The 19,470-nt window shown below is 32.6% G+C and overlaps 1 protein-coding gene across 1 annotated transcript; it reads right to left on the minus strand.

Moving 5' to 3' along the window:
* Nucleotides 1-14: 14 nt before the first annotated feature.
* LOC145937431 (uncharacterized) lies at nt 15-19,268 on the minus strand. The gene is made up of 6 exons (XM_083040450.1): nt 19,209-19,268; nt 16,443-16,628; nt 14,945-16,336; nt 13,446-13,688; nt 857-1,153; nt 15-154 (listed from the first exon to the last, which is right to left on the minus strand). Exons 1-6 carry the CDS (start codon nt 19,266-19,268, stop codon nt 59-61), a joined length of 2,274 nt encoding a protein of 757 aa, XP_082896576.1. The 3' UTR covers nt 15-58.
* Between the last annotated feature and the right edge of the window lie 202 nt (nt 19,269-19,470).

Consider the following 19,470-nt stretch of genomic DNA (forward strand, 5'->3'; position numbering starts at 1 on the left):
GCGTCGTGACGTCGCAGCCGTGCCTGGCGATGCGCACAAGCAGGTGTGTGTAGCTCCGTCAAGCTGCCTTGGTGGGTACCGCGACTCCGGAGACGACGAGGCTCCGTTCGAGACCGCTGCCAGTCAGACTTCCGCGTTCGCTGGAACCGCAGGCCTATTCGAATTCACAGATTAAAGTTGGAATCGATATAAGCTGCCATTAATTCCTCGAAAGGTAAAGATTTTATATTGTATTTTATAAAGAAAATTGAAAAATTACGCATACATGAGAAAAATATTTCTTATATTGCATATATTGCTAAATAAATAAATGTATATATACGCATATATAATTATTTATTTATTTATTTTTATATGTTTATGTATATTATTTATTTATTTACTTCTATAAAAATGCGTACATATATTGAATAAATAAATATATACAATTATTTATATATATATTTATTTGTTTATTTTAAATTTTATTAATACATATTTAAAATAATATTTTTTAAAAATATATTTAAAAAATTTTTATTTAAAAAATTTTTACTATAATTATTTAATTATAATTATAACTATAATTATTTAATTAGATTATTAATTAAGAAGTTATTTATACCACTAAAACAAATTAAGAAAAATATAAAAAAGAATATTTATTTTAATTTTTTATATGAAGATATAAATGACTTGTACATACGCAAATTAGTAATTAAGTAAATTAAGTAAATTTTTAAAATCAAGATTTTTTAAATATTATTATTTGCTACAATAAATAAATAAATAATAAGAGAGATATGATTGTCAAATCATCGATGACTTATTCTGACACTTGATGTATGAAGAGTACCTCGGTAAAATTTTAGCGTACCTTCAGTTCGCTGAAGATCTCTGTGAAGAATCCGGGCTCGCTGTTGATTCGCAGCATTTCGGAGCTAAGTCGGTTCACGATCAAGAGGCATCGGTCCCAGAACTTGTCCTTGCTGTCCTCGACAAGGAATGGCTTTAGCGGATAACTGATCTCGTTACCCATATAGCTGTAGCTCAGGTAAAGACACGTCAGCACCGTCGCCTGAAGTTCCTTTTCGGATGCCTCGTCTCCGTCAACGAGCTCCTTCACCAACATGTATACGAACACTACGTTGGCAGGGTTTATAAAGGGCACGTCCTGTCAAACAAGAGAAGATAGGATTACAATTAAGACGTTATATCTATTGCTAATTATAATATATTTATGAATATGCGAGGAGTTAGGTATTTTGATGAAAGACCAGGCGAGATAATTTAAAAGAGCGAGAATCAATAATATAAAATTTTGGACAGAGCATTATGCGTTTTAGCTATTATTAATTAAATTATTTATTATTAGATTGAATCTTATTAGATTGAAATCTGTGCTATCTGGAATATACATTTATATTAAAATATATATTAAAATATATTTAAAAAAGTATATACATATATATACACACATATATATATATATATCTCATTTTTATTTTCTATTATTTATTCCCATAATTGACATGTGTATAAATTTTGATTTTAATTATACTCTTCTACTAATTGCATACTATTTGTCATATATGTGCACGTTGAAGTATATATGTATATATACATGTGTGTCAACGTAATACATATAGACGTATCGGACGTAAACGCTTTGAATACAATTATAGTCACACAGATGTTAATTAGTGCGGATACACATATAAGGAAAATATATGTCGTATAAATAGGGCGTCTATATTTATACTTGACAAGATCTCCATTAGCCATGAAATATATAAAAAAGTATGCAATCAGGTACATCTATATACTAGCACATAATTGCAATATTATTTTATATTGCGCAATTTAGCAATTTTACGACTTTTCGTACGTCATGTATATGTACGAAAACACAGTAGAACACTATTCTAATATCAAGAAAAATTTGTCACCTGTCTTGTCGAGTGAACAAATCCATTTGAGAGAGAAGAATACACATTTTTTATGTATTATTATAAGAAAATGTGCAGGCGTTGCGAACAAAAAATTATCATAGTGTAGCCTTTTAACATATTGTAACATCTAATTAATTAAAAAATGAACTATTAATAAAACCGATAAGCAAAGGGCCAAGCTTTCAAAATACAATAATCAAACATATCAAATATTACATAATGAGTTAAATCAATCCATTGACTTAATATTGTATAAGTTTTACAATTTAATGAGCTTAAATAATATATAGTTTGCTTATTTCAATCGCTAGGTAAATTTTGTATCGTCTATATTATAAATGAACCTGATAGGAATCCATTATCTGAAAGTGCAGCTGCATCGATTTGATCTAATTTTCAAACGTATGTGCGCAAAATGTAACTATATATAACTATATAGTATTACAGCGAGTAAATAATAATATTCGCTCCGTAAGAGCATAGAGAGATAATTATGAGATAATTATGAGAAGTCGGAGTGATTTGATTGCAATCGTTAATACAATTAATTAATCCTTCTGTCAATGCATAATTTTTCAACCTTTTTAGCAATATATGGGTACCAACCGATTGTTTTTCGACACATTGCACTGCGACAATTTCTTTATAACAGCTGCTGGATATCAAATATATTTTCCCGTTATATTTTAGAAGATTTTCGAGTACAAAAGCTCCTTTTTGCATTTTTGTTTTGGGCGGAGAAAAGTTTCGACATATTTTTAACATTTAAAAAATTTTGGCGTTCATTGACAGAAGAGTTAAAAGATTAACATAAGATGTGACATTATTTAGATTCAACAAATAATATAAATTTTATAATTAAAATTAATAAAGCGTTACATTAATTAAAAATAAAAAATTTTAAATAAAAGATGGTAAATAATAGGAAAGAGGAAAGCAGAAAGAAAGAGAAAAAATAATAATATATATATATCATGTAAAATTTAATACAAGATATATATAATGTGAAGAATATAAAATTTTTTTATTATTTTTTAAATTTTAATTTAAAGAATATTAAAAAATTAAATATCTTCAGTAACATATTATATTTTATTTTTTATTTTAAATTATCTAACAACTGTATATTTATATGTAGGAAATATTTTGCATATAACTTTTTAACACGTTACATCTCTTTATCGGTCAGTTTAATTTAATTAATTTAAACTAATTGATATTATCATCAACTTTCTGTTCTCGCGAATGGAAAAATGTTCGACATGTATTCCAAAGCTTTGGAATATAGAATACCATGCTGCATAATTTTCCTCTCGGTACAGATATGTCGATGAAATTCCAAAATAGGAAATATCAAGTTTTCGTACTATCGTAAAACGCATCATCGATTATAATAATTTGGGCGCGATTACAATAAAATATGTAATTTTATGTTATTCTCAGAATCTAGGTAATTCAAAATCCTTTTCCAATTAAAAATAAAAATTGAAGCATTCGTCATCTTAATTTTTTTATTATTCTTTAAATTAAAATTAGAAAATTTAAAAAAAAGAAAATTTTTACATTGTTTACACACACATTTTGTCTTGTATTATAAACTCTATATGTATATATATATTAATATTTCTTCTCTCTTTTTTCTCTTTTATTTCCCTTTCCTATTGTTTACAATCTTTCATTAAAAACTTTTTAAAGTTTTTAATTAATGTAACTTTATTAATTGTAATTATAAAATTTATATTATTTGTTAAATCTTCTCTGAAAATCCGATGGTGCGGATTTTGAGAAAAAAATTAAGAAAGACTAAAAAAAAGGATATATATTTTCCGAAAAATAAAATTAGGACCGAAAATTTCAAAAAAATATTTTTTATTTAAAAATAATTTAAAAATTAAAAATTATTAATAATAAATTCTAAATTAATTAATTTTTTAAATTCATTGAAATTATAAATTTATTAATTTTTTAAAAATTAAAAAAGTTTTAAAAACTTGAAATGAAGTATAATACATATATATGTATATGTTTCGCATATCGGCCGCGAATCGAACGCGTTCTCGCGACGTAAGGAGTAGGTAGGTGCATCAAGCGCGACGAGGCCGCGCGCCGGTGGTGACCCGGGGAGGATCGATGCCCTCGATACGGGGTTTGCGCTGAGACCATCGGCACACACAACCCGCTCTGCTGTTTTTGTTGCCCTGCATAGCGCGCCGGCCGTTCCTCGTTAGCCGGATCGCTTAATGCACATTACGCTGCGCTCACTCACGCTTGCAATTTGCTCACACGCTAGAATGCACATCCCCGATCTCTTTCTCCTTTTCTCTCTCTTTCTCTCTATCATCCTGTCGTCGACAGGGCCGTCGACACCTTCGACGACGACGACGATGACGACGATACACTCCCTCCTCGCGCGAGGAATAATCGGAGCAGCATATACGTTGCACAATGCAGCGGAAAGAAAAAGGGATGTACGCGCGGCCTCGCGTGAAATGCTGCCGCCTCTCCTTCGAGGATCTTCTTCGCTCGAGGAATGCAAATCCGATGATTGCGAGGTTTCGTTGTCGCTTCTTTTACGCGACAACTCTAGAGTTAACTTAGAGTTTCTTATCAAATTAAAAAAAAATTTTTTAGATTGAAAAAATTTTAATTAAAATAAAATTGATTTATTTATACTTTCAATTAATTTTAATCAATTAATTAAAAAAATTTATTAACTTGTAATTTAATTTTAAAATTATTTTTAAATTAAAAAAAATTTTTTTTTAGTTTTTGGTCCTAATTTTATTTTTAGGAAAATTGATTTAGATAATTTAATTAAAGAGAGAATGTGCAGGGGATAAATGATGAAATTAAAATAATTTTAGATTTAAACACGCGACATTTCAAATCATGAAATCTTATTTGATCTATATATCGATGACACAGCTGCAAATGATCCATGCAATTCATTATTATTGCATCGACTAGTAACGATCAAAATTAATTCTTTCGAATTACAATTCTACTTATTAAGCTATTCATGGAAGCTGTGGCGAATATGAAAATCTTTAGACAAAAGGTATTCTAGAAAAGACGTGTTTCCAGATTCGTCCAAATTTAAAATGGTAGTCGAATTATTTATGACACTGAGCGAATAGGGTATTGCAATAATCAGAATCGCGTGACGTTATCGAGAAAAATTATTCATAGATAGCGTCTATCGATAGAGATATGTTTTTATGTCTACAACACATAACGAAGTAAAACCCCCGTCTATAGACTTAATATACGTTCGCGTGAGCAAACATAGTAAACGCAAAATTATATCGGGTCGCACTCATAAAATATTTGCATTTTATTTTAAAAAAGAAAACAGTTTGTCCTAAGATTTTCATATTATATTTCTTCAACCAATTTCGACCAATCAAGTAATACCTACAAATAACTTTATAATATTATTTTCTCTTAATATATAAATAAAATTATTATTTTTGATTGTCATTTGACATGTGAAAAAAATATTAAAATTAATATATATTAACTTTATGAAATGCAACACTTACATATGAAGATCAAGTTAGTTTCTCACAATTGTGCAGTTAAATGTTGTTGGGCGATTTTATCTCCCCCCTGATCATCTCGAATAATTTTTGAAGATGCTTAATTAATAGATGCTTAAGGAGTAGCCATGATAGGCAAAACACGTGTCGTGTAAGGGAAACGTGACAAGAATGAAATTTTTCAATTGCAGTTGTATGGTCTCCCTTTAACTGGATTTTCAACATTGCGGTCTGATTTGATCTTGTTTAACGTTCAGACGAAACCGATTAGCGAACAGAATCGTCCACAGCTATTTATGGTGTAACTTTGTTGATATTCCAGAATTAGCAAGCATGTCAGAGAGACTTGCAAAAGAATCAATGTATTTTACTTATATTAGACTTGTAATATAATAATATCAATTTATATATATTAAGATAATTAAGATATAATAAATTATGAAGATTACTCTGCTTCTTCCTTTTTTCCTTTAAATACTTCATAAAATTAATGATTACTCGATGCTTTTAAGAAATCACGTTAAAAACGAAATTATTTAATTATGAGCGATATAGAGAAACATGCTAGGATTAATTATTACAAAGTTAAATGAATCGTTTAAGCATTCGCGACACAAACCTATGTATAATTCTATTTTCGGATTATTGGATTGGATTATCTAAGATCTGTCGATAACGATAGGGTGTGTCACGAAGTGAATGATGTTTACTTAGGATCTGACTTAAAATTAGACCACGTCTAAGTTCATATACAGTTTTCTTTGAATTCTAGTTAAAAATTGCTCAGTCTTTTCTTGGTGACATAATATCGATAACAAGTTAAATCAAATAAATATTGTTCTCTCTCTCTTTCTTGATTATAAAAATATTAAATAACTTAGATCAATCTAAAAACAAGAATATTATTGACTAATAATATTAAAGAAATGAATAATATTAAAAAAATAATTGTGGAATGTATAAATCATAAAGATAATGAAATTGATTGGTTATAAATCGTCCATTTTTTCAGAAAAATTTTTTCCAATTTTTAATTGCGAGGAAGTGCGAGAAAGTTATTGAAAAGTTACAAAATGTTTTAATTACGTTCACACACTCACATATATCAGTGTAAAAATAATAAAATGTTGATTTCCCTGCTTTTCATCGAAACAAATTCGATTTCATCACAGCTGTGTACTAATTGCGAGCGATTTTGTAAGCGGTATTTATCTTCTCTTTGCATACACGGTCACGTTTCGCGGTCGTCTTTTACACGTGCGTATTCACACACGAAATATATGTATATATGTACACCCAGGATCAGCTGTGTGCGCGTTATACTTGAGAAATTAGATTTAAGCACGTGCAGGATCGATTCGCGTTCGTCGATGTGCTTCGACATCTTCGAAACACGAGCAACAACAAATACATAGCTTTGTTCCATCGTACACTTTATATATTATGAATAGATACTTACACACGAAAATAGAATATATTATATTTTATATTTAAATATTTAAACATTTTCTTCGTATAAATGCGATTTTTCTTCGTAATCCATTATATATACATATACTCGACCTTCTATAATTATATGTGTTGGATTAGATGTGAAAATTTATGAACACTTTGCGCAGAAAAAGATATATATTAGAATATGCTTTCAGAGAAAATTATTCAGTGCGTCTAATTACCCCATTTACGTCAAGCTTGTCGCAGATCGTTAGTATTGAATTGTGTATTATTAATCTTGTCAATCATTAGAATAAAAATGGGCTCAAGTTGGAGTTTTACTTTTTCATTGCATGACCTATTCTTAAAATTAATAGAAAATTATCGTTACAAGATTTACTATTTCCTACACACATTGTGTGTTAAAATATTCACAAAATTCTCTAAAGTATATAAAACTTTGATAATAAATATTAAAATAAAATATTAAATAATATTTTAAAAAATTAACAAAATATTAAATATAAATAGTATTTGATTTTTTTATTTCTCGTAATAATTTAGATACTTTGTCCAGTCAAAGATCAGTCATCCATTGTACATTTTCTCACATATAATCGTCGATTAGAGCGAAATAGAAAAAGTCTTGAGCAGGAACTCTTAATATCCGAGAAGAGAAAAATGTCTTCCCCCGTCATAATTAAGATCGGAGGGGTGAACGAACCTCCCTCTTACGAACATCCCTTCTCGCATTTTTTCGCACGTCTCTATAGGGTGTTTTTGCGACGTTGCCGTCGCTTCTGCGCAACGTTTGTACGCGACCCTTCATCCCTTGTGCGGTTTTCTCCCTTAATGCACATTGCTGCACATCTTCCTCACTCGTCTTGTCAATCGAATCCTCGTTAACATCATTTGCCACAGCATATAATAAAGTTGCTCATAATTTATTAGTTAATTTGTTAGCCTCATAATTTCCATCTTTAGCCTCTTTATTAATATTATTATTTTATTAATTTATTAATATAATAGTAATATTTATTAGTATCTAATAATATAAATATTATTAAAAAATATATAGTATATAGTATATAGTATATATAGTATATATAGTATATATAGTATATAGTAATATTATAGTATATATAGTAAATATATAGTATATAGTAATATTATATCTAATATATATTATTAGATTAAAATATTACTAGATATAAATATTACTAGATATTTAGTAATGTAAATATATTTTTTTAGTATCTAGTAATATATTTATTTCGCGTATGCGTGTCGCAATATTAATATCGCTACAAAATATTTATATGTGATTTTATATTAATATTAATAATAACGATGGCATTTTTAAACAAGAAGAGAAGAATTACTTGCCCCAAATAAAAAAAAATTATTAATATTGTTTATTTTTTTAGTGACTTATATTTTAACTAATAAAAATCTCAGTTTGACAGATTGATGCCATATATTTATATTAATAAGCTTTGAATTAAATTGGATACAATATCGAAGTTATATAGAAATAATGTAGTACGTGTCATATCGCATCATGAGGAAATTGGAGCATACTTTGCACTTCCGCTTAATATAATTTCTATTGCAAAGAGAAGAGAAAGATGCGGCCGTTTAAACATCGGTCAACGGTCTCGAGTATAGGATCAAGACCGAAGACTTATTTTAGGGTCGAACCCGGAGTAGTTAAAAGGGTGAAGTGTAGACGAGGGATTTGAGGCTGAAAATCAGCGTGCTTCGATAGTGATCGTTACAAGGGATGCATCGACAGCAAAAGCACCCTCTTGTATATATATGTATTTATCTACACGATGCACTCGACGGAGGAGATCAAACACATGCACGTGGAAATACGAATAGCTATCGTGTCAGCTGTATCGATAGCTATAACTTTATCTACAGCTCTCTGTGCATACAGTTATATTGTATTCATGGAAAAATGTTCAGTGGTATCGCGACTTTTATATTATATTTGACGAATTCACACAGATATAGTGTTACTCTATGTTCGTTGTCAATTTCGAGAAAACGAGATAATTCTTCTCTGTCGGCTCATTTTATGCAGAAGACAGACTTTGTGGAAGATCAAATTTTTTAAAATTTAATTTTTTTTTACTTTCTCTTAATAATTGAAATTGAGCCCATTTTGGAATTTATTCTCGTTTATTCATTTTCTAATTGCGTTTTTATTTTAGTAAAAATATTTTAAATATAATATTTAGCTTTTATATTTTGTTAAAAAATGTAGTACTTAAAATATTATATTTTTAATAAAATATAAATATTATATTTTCAGGCAAATTCAGAAAGTAGTTAATTTATTGAATACGCTTTTTCTTCATAGTAATTTTTGATAAGATAATCGCTATTAATCTCTTCTTTCTTATTGATTTTGATGCGTTTGAATAATTTAATCGCAGGGAAAACTATCTTTAGGGAAGGTAGATCAAAACGTTAAAATCGTTTTGTAAATACTATTAAGTAGAAATAATTAATAGTCTTATAGCCATATTTCGAAAATATTCCGCGGAAAAGGCTGTTCGATATTTCTAATATCGTGTTTGACTAAATAAAAAATTTAATTTCTTTAATAATATCAAGAAAAAAAATATATAGAGATTTTTAATATATACATCGATTTTTAAATATTTTTATTATCTATGAATATTCAATCTTCTTGTTAAAAAGGATCTCGTCTTAAAAAAAAAATCTCAGTTACAGAAGAAAAAGAGAGAGATACATTCTCGATGAAGAATATCGGAAACAATCAGACGAGTTGTAAGAAAGGCAGCCTCAATCGAATGATGCTGCACGTTAGTGGACCATTTCGGACACATTCGAGATGCGAGACCATCCCGTTATCTCTTTCTCTCTCTCGCTCGCCTTTCCAGCGATTCCGCACGTGGATTTATCGACACGAGAAATCGATGTCGGGGTGGGCGAGCAGGGTTGTTACTAGGGAGCGTGTCTACGCAGAGGCACACTTTATTATGGCGTCTTCGACGCCTCCCTGCAAAGTGGGTTAAAACACGCGACTGTCGCAATAATACGTCGCAAATTGTCGCGCGAATGACAAAATGCGCCATAAATTCTCGGAAATAACTAGAGTAGATGACCTCTGCATTATAGATTGTACAATAATGTTTCGCATTTCTCTCGTATTCTCTAAAGTAGACTACTTTAATTTCGCGAAGGAAAGAGCTACAAACGACGAAGTTATTATTTTTTATTTCATATATTTTATATATATGCTATACCACACAAAAAATATACATTAAATTAATCGTAAAATATTTTAAGAGAGAAAGGAGAAAATAAAAAAATGACGAATAAATTGGTTTTTATATCAGAGATAATTATTTCGATTAATTTTATGTTAGATTTTTCTGGTGAATTTCTGTTGCTCGGATATGTGAAAATTAATCATCAAATTAAAAATTAAAAATCGACTATTTCAAGTGACCCTAATTATCGGAAATTCGTCATAAATTCTCGGACATAACTGGAATAGATCTGTATTATAGATTGTAAAATAATATTTGCATATCTCTCGTGTTCTAAAGTAGTGCGTTGATTTTGCGAAAAAAAGAGCTACAAAAAAGTTGTTATTTTTTATTTTATATAGTATTATATATATGTTATATTACACAAAAATATGCATTAAATTGATCGTAAAATATTTTAAGAAAAAAATAGGAGAAAATAAAAAATAACGTATAAATTAGCTTTTTATATCGGGGGATGATTATCTCGATTATAATTTTAAGTTTTTCTGGCGAATCTTTGAATTTTTTTCTATATATTGCTTGAAAACTAAAAATTGAAAATCAAATATATATATTTCAAAAGTGACCCTACTTATCGGAAATTCTATTTTTTTCCAAAAGATTGATCTAATTTGAATTTTTTTTGAAAAAATAGCATGCAATAAACAGAACTTTTTTGTAGTTCTAAAAAATTTTATCTTTACAACACATAACATCTCTCTTTGTATAATAATCAATTTAATTGCAGTTCAAAAAAATTGATGAAAATAATTTAAAAATTTATGTTTTTATATATATTTTTTTTAAATAAAAAAATTTATATATTTTTTCATTTACAATATTCGTAAAAGAAATTCAGATCTGATGATAAAAATGAATACATCATGCATAAAAGGCATATAAAGAGAGACGCAGACACAAAGTGGATAAACAACAAGGTGGATTTTTGCATTGTATTATTAATAGTTTGATAGTATTTTTAAGTCGGCGGCCATCTACGTCAGTTGACTATCGGAGTGAAATATTTTTAGTTTGATCGATAGCTTCAACGCGGAGAGAGAATAAGGCGAGTTCTTATAGGGACCGTGTGCAATTTGCATAGGTCGTGCAATCGCGCGCACGATAGTCCCATTAGCATAAATTCGCTAAAATTCATAATCGAATCGAGAACCGGCACCGACTGAGACCGCGGGCAAACATTTCCGATTGATTTGTTTTTTTTTATGAGAAAGAACGATCAGGTTTCATTTCAGAAGCTATGAAACTTGCGATATTAATAAGGAAACAAAAAAATTCTCATTTCGATGAAACTTTACATACATGTAGAGAGGAAAAATAACTGAATTTAGAAACTTTAGTTGTGGCCTAAAAACGATTTTAAGGGATGAAATCATCCCTTATACGTAGAGTTTTTGCTTTTCTCGTTATATCGTGAAAATTATTCAAGATATCAAAAAATGTTTATACAAAAGTTTCATGATAAGAACACCTTTATTTAATCATCTTAATAATATTTAAAAACAATAATTTTTGAAAACAAAATTTTTTTAAATCTGTGCAAAAACATTAATTTTTTATTAATGGTGGTTAAATAGAATAAATTAGGGAAATAAAATAAAATTTGAGAGAAATTGATTATTTTGTAAAAGTTTTTTTTTTAGAAAGAGGAATATTTTATTCTCAGCGATCTATAGGGTGTTCCAGAATTAGTGGTACACTTGTTAATGACAGATTCTTGGTATTATTTGGAGGCGATTTTTCAGCGAAAATGTCGAGGAAGGCCATCATTTTTTGCATGTTCCCAATTTTTACGATCGTGTATCTTTGTAACTAAGCCTTAAATTAAAATTCTATTAAAGTAAACTCTCTCTTGAAATTAATTGAAGAATGTGATTTTATTTCCACAAAGCTTAGTTTGCGAAAAACCCTTTATTTTCAATCGTTTATAACTCGAAAATTATTGATGTCTCGACATTTTTGCTGAGGAAAAATCGTCTCTAAATGATCCCAGGAATCTGCTATTAACAGATGTATCACTAATTCTGGGACACCTTATATGTTGAGGAATAAAAAAATAAATAAAAATTTAGCATTTTTTTTGACGTTTGACTCTATGCAGAGAAGCTTTCAATCACAACGCAGTATTGAAATTCGCTATCCTCTCTCGTTACAGATGCAGATGCGTGTCAACTGCAACGTAACGTATGGACAGTTCATCCAGATGGAAACTCCCGTGAAAAGTTGGTCTAATTCCCCCCGTGACATATTGCAACTAACATGCCCTAGGTGACTCTTATTATGCGTTACTGCGTATTCCCACTGGACACTAGGTCCGGATGCATTCAATACGTGTAAGAAGCCCTTTCCTTCATCGTGACATGTGCGGACCATCATGCTGTCCGTAATGATAGTCCCTTAAGGGAAATGAAACCTTTTAACGCATCAAAGACAAATATTCGTATTCTTTAATTGGATCGTGGTCGCCTTTCAAAATATCCCAAACTTTCACTATTTTTCATATTAGGTGGAATAGCATATGCGTTTTAAATTAAAGCTATCATTTTTTGTGGATTTTAATGGTGTATGCTATGATGACACATTCAAATGTAAACTAATTTTTATCAGTTTATCCTTAAGAATTTAATAATTTTTTTTGCTCGCATGTGTATTCGGTGATTATTGATATTATACTTGTATGTATCTGCGTTAAATATCGCAGTGCAATTAACAAGAATTAATTGCCTCATGCCGTTGGTGCATCTTGATTACCCAATTATCACGATAGAAATATATAACCGCGGGAGTATATAATATATTAATTATAATGTCAAACTAACGCTCGTGATAATTGTATTAGCGCCGGATATGTTCGTGAAGCATGCAAACTAGCTGGTAAACGAAAGTATTTGCCATCGAGCGGAAGTTTCGTATTTTTTTTTAATGAAAGGGGAATGTGTAGAATTACTACGTCAAGTGGTTTTCAATAATTTCATTCTTGACGATATTTCTTTTCGCTCTCTGCAAAAGATTATTCACAAATGGAATGTTTGAGCCATTAAATATTTTTATATTTTTTAATCGTCTTTAATATATTCATTTATATATGCAAGAAAATTGTAATAATTTTTATATATAATTTTTTTAAATCTCTTAAAATTTGATATATAATTCTTTTTTATACGAAACTCTTGCTCTGTAAAACCAAGATAAAATAATAGAAATATATGTAAATTTGCAAAATTATAACTCACCTGCCAACCTTGAAGCAGAAGATTTCTGTCAACGGTCCTGAGCCACATGACAGCATCGCCAGCTTGGAAGTCTCTTAAGCGGGTGCATTTCTTGTGCAGGAAGACGCCGAGGCACTTGAGCAATTCCGAGGTGGAGGCCTGGATGACGGTTTTCCTTGGACCAGGGGGCAAAGGTTTCTGCACCAATTTCTCACACGTCGGATTGTGCGTGGTGTGATTGTTGTTCGACGCCGGTGCTTTAGTCTAATTGAATGCAAAGGGAAATCATCTCTTAATAAACAGTTCTTTCTCTTAATGCTAGGTATGATCAAAGAACATTTTTACGTGAAATATTTTTAATTACACTTCACGTTCTCAACGCTTTCGTAAATTCAGATTTTTTTAAAAATTGACAACTTATTTTATATTTATATATATTGCGTGTCAAGTTTTGATATAATTGAATCATGTATATAATTTAATATTTTATAATACATAATATTTAATAAAATATATTATATATATTATAAATATATATTAATTTTATAATATATTTTTATATGTTAATAAATATTGCACATTTTACGTATATAAAACGTGATAATTTTTTACAACATTCATGCAAGAATAACAATAATTTAATGAAAAACGTTAGTCGATAAATAAATAGAGAATTTATATTTTATATGCCTTGTTATCGAATGTTAAAGTTTGCAAAGAGCTTAATTAATGATTGAACATTGAGGATACAAGAACGTTAAGTATTATACTGAATACTTGGAAATACCTTTATTTCTAGAAACAGAAATTGTTAGCCAGAGGGTAAAACTTTGTAAGGAGAGAAACTACTCGTGTTTGCTACGCGAGAGAAGACATCAAAACGATCGATGAGCTTTCGATCGTGTCTGAGGTCAAAGCACGTATATTTTATTCCTCACATTATATATATCTCTTTCTGTCTTCTCTATGTCTCTACATTTCTCTAGACACAACAGGGAAAACGCAAGACTCTATAATTATATACATTTATTCTTAACAGATCTTTAACAGTATTTCATTGTGCTTATGCCTTTTAATTTATTGCGTGATATTATCGTCGTTATTACATAAAACTCTTTAGTAAATAAATTATTATGTAAAAGAATTTGTGCAATAATCTATGCAATTTTCTTAAAAAAATATTTCTCTCTTAAATTATGAAATAATTATAGGTATAATTCAGAGATTGAGTTGTAAAAAAATAACAAAAATAAAAAATCTGTATTTATAAGTAGATAAATACATTTTTATTCTAATTTAATTTATATATATAATCTAACTTTCAAAATATGAAAATATGAGAACGATTATGAAAAAGCTTGTCTCTGTTTATTTATTTTATGCAGTTTTTGACGTATATAACACAAACTTTATTAAATATATCAATTTATAAAACACCAGAATAGAAAGAGAAAGACAGAGAGAGAAAGAAAATTGTTAGATACTTTTTATAAGAGTCTGTCGCGCCCAAAAGTACTCACCTGTGGCGTCTGTATGTTTTTATTCTTATCAACGATAGGTATATTATCAAGCGGCTGCCTGAAGGAAATGTTCTTGTTCTTATTGTCGAGCTTCTTCTTATTGTTGTTGGTCGTGCTGAACCGTTTCCACGACAGGGCGTTTATGAACAGGGAGTGCTTCTTGAGATTCTTCTCCAGCGCGTTCTTCTCCGAGATGATCCTCGCGTTGTCATTGTTGTTGAGATTGATATTGTTGTTCTGCAACGAGTTGTTGTTAGTCGGTGGATGATTCGTAGGCGGCGCCGGCGCCACTGTGGCGACGCCGCTCTTGTTCTCGCGATTCTTCGCGTTGTTCAGTTGCTCGTAATTGAAGTTGTTGAGGGTAAAGTCGGCGGGATGCCCCGCCGGCGGGTAAACGGACCCGCGACGGTCCCGTGGACTGAACGACAACACAGTCCCCATACTTCCGGTACGGTGTTCCGGATGTTGCTGTGCCTGCGGTTGCTGTTGCTGCTGCTGCTGTGGTTGCACCTGCTGCGGCTGCTGATCTGTTGGTTGCTGTTGCGTAGCCTGGTCTCTGCTGGTCTGTGCCGGTTGAATCGGATTCTGGCTCGGTTGACGACTCAGGTTCTGACCCGGATGAGGGTTCTGGACCTCTCGTTCCGGACTACTCGGCTGGCCGGGATTCTGCGTCGGCTGCTGGCCAGCGGGATTCTGTTGACCAGGATTGTGACCTGGATTACCGGGATTATGACCCGGGTTGTCCGGATTGTGGCCGGGATTGCCCGGATTGTGGCCGGGATTGCCCGGGTTATGGCCCGGGTTACCTGGGTTATGGTTGGGATTGCCCGGATTGTGGTTGAGATTGCCCGGGTTATGGTTGGAATTGCCCGGATTGTGGTTGGGATTGCCCGGATTGTGGCCGGGATTATTGCCTGGGTTGTGGCCGGGATTGCTCGGATTGTGGGTCTGATGGTGACCGGGGTTGTTACCGGGATTGTGACCTGGGTTGTGACCGGGATTGTCCGGATTGTGGGGCGAGTGGTTTGGGTTTTGGTTGCGATGTCCGGGATTTTGATGGCCCGGATTGTGGGCCGGGTTCTGATGACACGGATTCTGGTGATGCTGGGACGCTGACGTTGCGGGCGGCGGTCTCGGCGGACTCGGTGTATTGACACGCTGCGGCGGGGGTGCTCGAGGTACCGAGGACTCCCTCGAGGGTCCCGTCAGCGAGGTCGCATCCCCTGGCTCGATGGCCTCCTCCACGACGGGACCCACCACCTCGCTCAACCGACCTCCCAGCCTGCTGATTTCTACCTTCGACTTGAAGGACACTACTTTTTCTTCCTCCTGCGATGTCGGGTACCGATTTAACACTTCTTTCTCCAAATCTCGTTCCTTCTTGAACTCGAACTAAGCGAGATCTCGCGATAACGCACCCTCTTCGCGATGGGAGAACGTTGCAATATGTAATATGGCGGTCGTCGACGGCGATCGACAAACGGAGAGCGAGACGTACTTGCGGAATGGACACGGGAATATCCTGATTTTTGACGTAATAAGTCCGCAGCCGCTGTATCTTTCGTATCGCCGAAGATGTCACGCGGCAAGATGTCGTCGATGAGCGCAAAAGATGTCGGCTGTCGCGCAAAATGGCGAGCGATCGATGCTTCACCGCCCTCCGCCTCTCGGAGGGTGGATGAGCCTGAAGTGAACGAAAACACTAGAGCGACGCACCGAGTGTATGTCACCCTACTCGATATCCTGACTCTTGACCCTCCGCGTGTCGTGTTCTGCTCTCTCGCGAGTTACACTACTCTCTTCTATCTCTCCTTTTCTCTCGAAACACTCTCGACGCACTCTTTCTTGCACTCTTTCGATCACCGCAAATTGGACCAGCGCGTCAATCCTAGCGCTGGTGGAGAAATACGGGATCTCTTTGGGAGAGACTCAACACCAAAGATCGTATATATTGATATCACCAGGCTCTTCCTCGGCTTAGCTCGACATCAACACCTCCTCGATTTTTTTTCTCATAAGCTCTTGATTTCGCGTTTCGCTTCGACCTTCGAGGTCAAACCTCCGAAAGCTGCTGCACTCGTAGGATCCTCGAGCTCGAGATGGATATAGAATACTCCTCCGCGAATGTTGACACAACGCGCGCGCTCTTTCTCGACAAAGCGTAAAAGCGAGAAAACGAGATTGATCAGCACTCCGTGAAGACAGAACTATCCTTCCTCTTCGTCGCGCGGCGAGTTTTGCTGACAATCTGCTGCGTTCGTCCTCGACGACGTCGACGTCGCCGCCGTCGTTCTCGTCGTCGTCGGTCGGCCGTGCGTCCACCACCTACGTCTACGGCCAACCAAGACGTAGCACGCCCCGTTACTGTTATCCGTGCGCGCGCAATGGTTCGATAAACGCGGAACGTCGATGGTCGGGGGTGGAAAACGGATGAGTAGAGAAGGAGGAAGAGGGAGAAAGACGGAACGGGGGTGCGAGAAGGAGGGTGGAAGGGTGCGCTAAGGGCAGTGGGGGCGCGTGTCGCGGAGGTGAGACAAAAAGGGCGTCGGAGACGGAAAGGGAACGAGAGAAGGACGAAGGGACCGCGGAGAATAAGAGAGGGTGGCGGACGGGGGTGAGAAGAAAGGGGATGGTTTGTGTGTATCGCGGGTACCGCTATATGTATACACTCCCAAACTTCTCTCTTTCTCTCTCTCTCTCTTCGTCTCTAACCCTCTCCGGGAACCCCCGGGAGAGGACAGGTCGAGACTGAACCGACCGCTAGAATCGCCTCTGCTGGAGATATCCCTTTCCAGGATGAGGGGCTCCACCGACGAGTCCTGAACGTAGGTCGAGATTTTCCGCAGGGAAACAGAACGCGGGAAAATGAATGAAAGTGGGACGCGCGCGGCGTCCCGACGTAAATAAAACGCGGTCGGGAAGTAAATATTGAGAGTCGCTCAAGTTTGTGTGCGAAACAAAATGAATATCCCTTTTTTGGTCAAGTTTTTCGCGGGGATAAATAGCGGAAAACAGCCTGAGAGTATTTGGAGGCGACGAAAGAGTCTGCGAAAAGGCGAGATATTACAAGATGGAGCTTTTCCTTCCGTAAAAAACAATTCAAACTGAACTGTAGTCTTGATTTTGAATCTCTCTGCCTAACTAATCTTTTATATAATAATCAATGACTTTATAAAAATATTCTACTTAAATTTCTGTAATATTATTTATATATTTTCTAAAATATTAAATATTTTTCATGTTGCTTTTGTTTAGTTAAAAGAAATGTATTTGCATGGAAAATCTGGTTAGACAATCAATATGCAATTTTAATAATTAATAATGAATTATTTTGAAATAAATATATAGAATTTATATAATTGTGCGATTTTACATATTACGATACAATTTCAATTTTTAAGTTATTCTAAAGATATTTTTCTTGATGTAATAGATGATATTGTTATAAACATATTAAATTGATTTTATTTAATTAAAAATTTAAAGATATTTCTGACAGCATATTATTATTGTTAATTATTATTGAATTATTTGTATTAAACTTGACCGAAATATTCAATATATTTATATGTCATTAAAGAAAATTTGCAAATTTTTTGAGAATATTTTTAAACAATTTCTAAGAATTAAAAAAAAATATTATTACATCCTTTGATTTTTAAAGTTTACATATTTACATTTTTGTTGACTTCTTAAGATATAAGATTTTAGAACAAAAATATGTCTTTAAGTAAAATAATAGTGCAAACGTGTTGTCTAAAAAAAGTTTCCTTCAAAGTTTAAATAATTTAAAAGTTCTGTTTCTTTTTTAAACAGAAAATCTTACTGAAAAAAATAAATTCTTAATTTATGTAAGTATAATTATTATCGTCTAAACTTAACGTCTAAGCAAAAAAATATATCATGGAAAAAATGAAGGCATTTCAAAGTCAAAAATTTTAATTTTTCACATTTTCATACAATGATTATAAAAACGTTAATTTTTATAATTTGATTTTTCTCGTAATTTGGACAATAAAGAGATATATATTTTATATTTCTAAAAAATTTCTAATTAATTAATTCGTTTTCGAGGAATTATGTGATGAATTATTAATAATTAAGGTTATAGATACCATTGAATTTTTTAACTCTTACAATTAGCATTAATTTACTATGGCTCTAAATTATTGATATTCTTTTTTTAAAATATTTCCTGCTAAGTAGCTGCTTCGGTTTTATGAGTTATATATTTTTAAACATGTCTCTCGAATGCTAACATAACTTTCTTGAAGCGCTCGATATTTCTCGCATTAGCATATCCTTTTGTTTGCACGATTCCCATTATAGACATTACTTTGATATATTGATAAGTAGCTCTTTGAAATTATAAATAGCCAAGTTTTTATTGTGTTTTTATTCGTTTCACAATATAAACGCTTAGAAGTAGAAATTTTCATTTTGTACGCTTTAACAAATAATGTCTCTTTAATAAATCTTTATTTGACAAAATAATAAATTACTAAAAGAAAGTAACAAAAAGTTCA

This window comes from Prenolepis imparis, unplaced genomic scaffold (assembly GCF_030444845.1).
Source record: "Prenolepis imparis isolate NDT839.2.m4 unplaced genomic scaffold, iyPreImpa1.0 SCAF_6, whole genome shotgun sequence".
NCBI classification, from domain to species: Eukaryota; Metazoa; Arthropoda; class Insecta; order Hymenoptera; family Formicidae; genus Prenolepis; species Prenolepis imparis.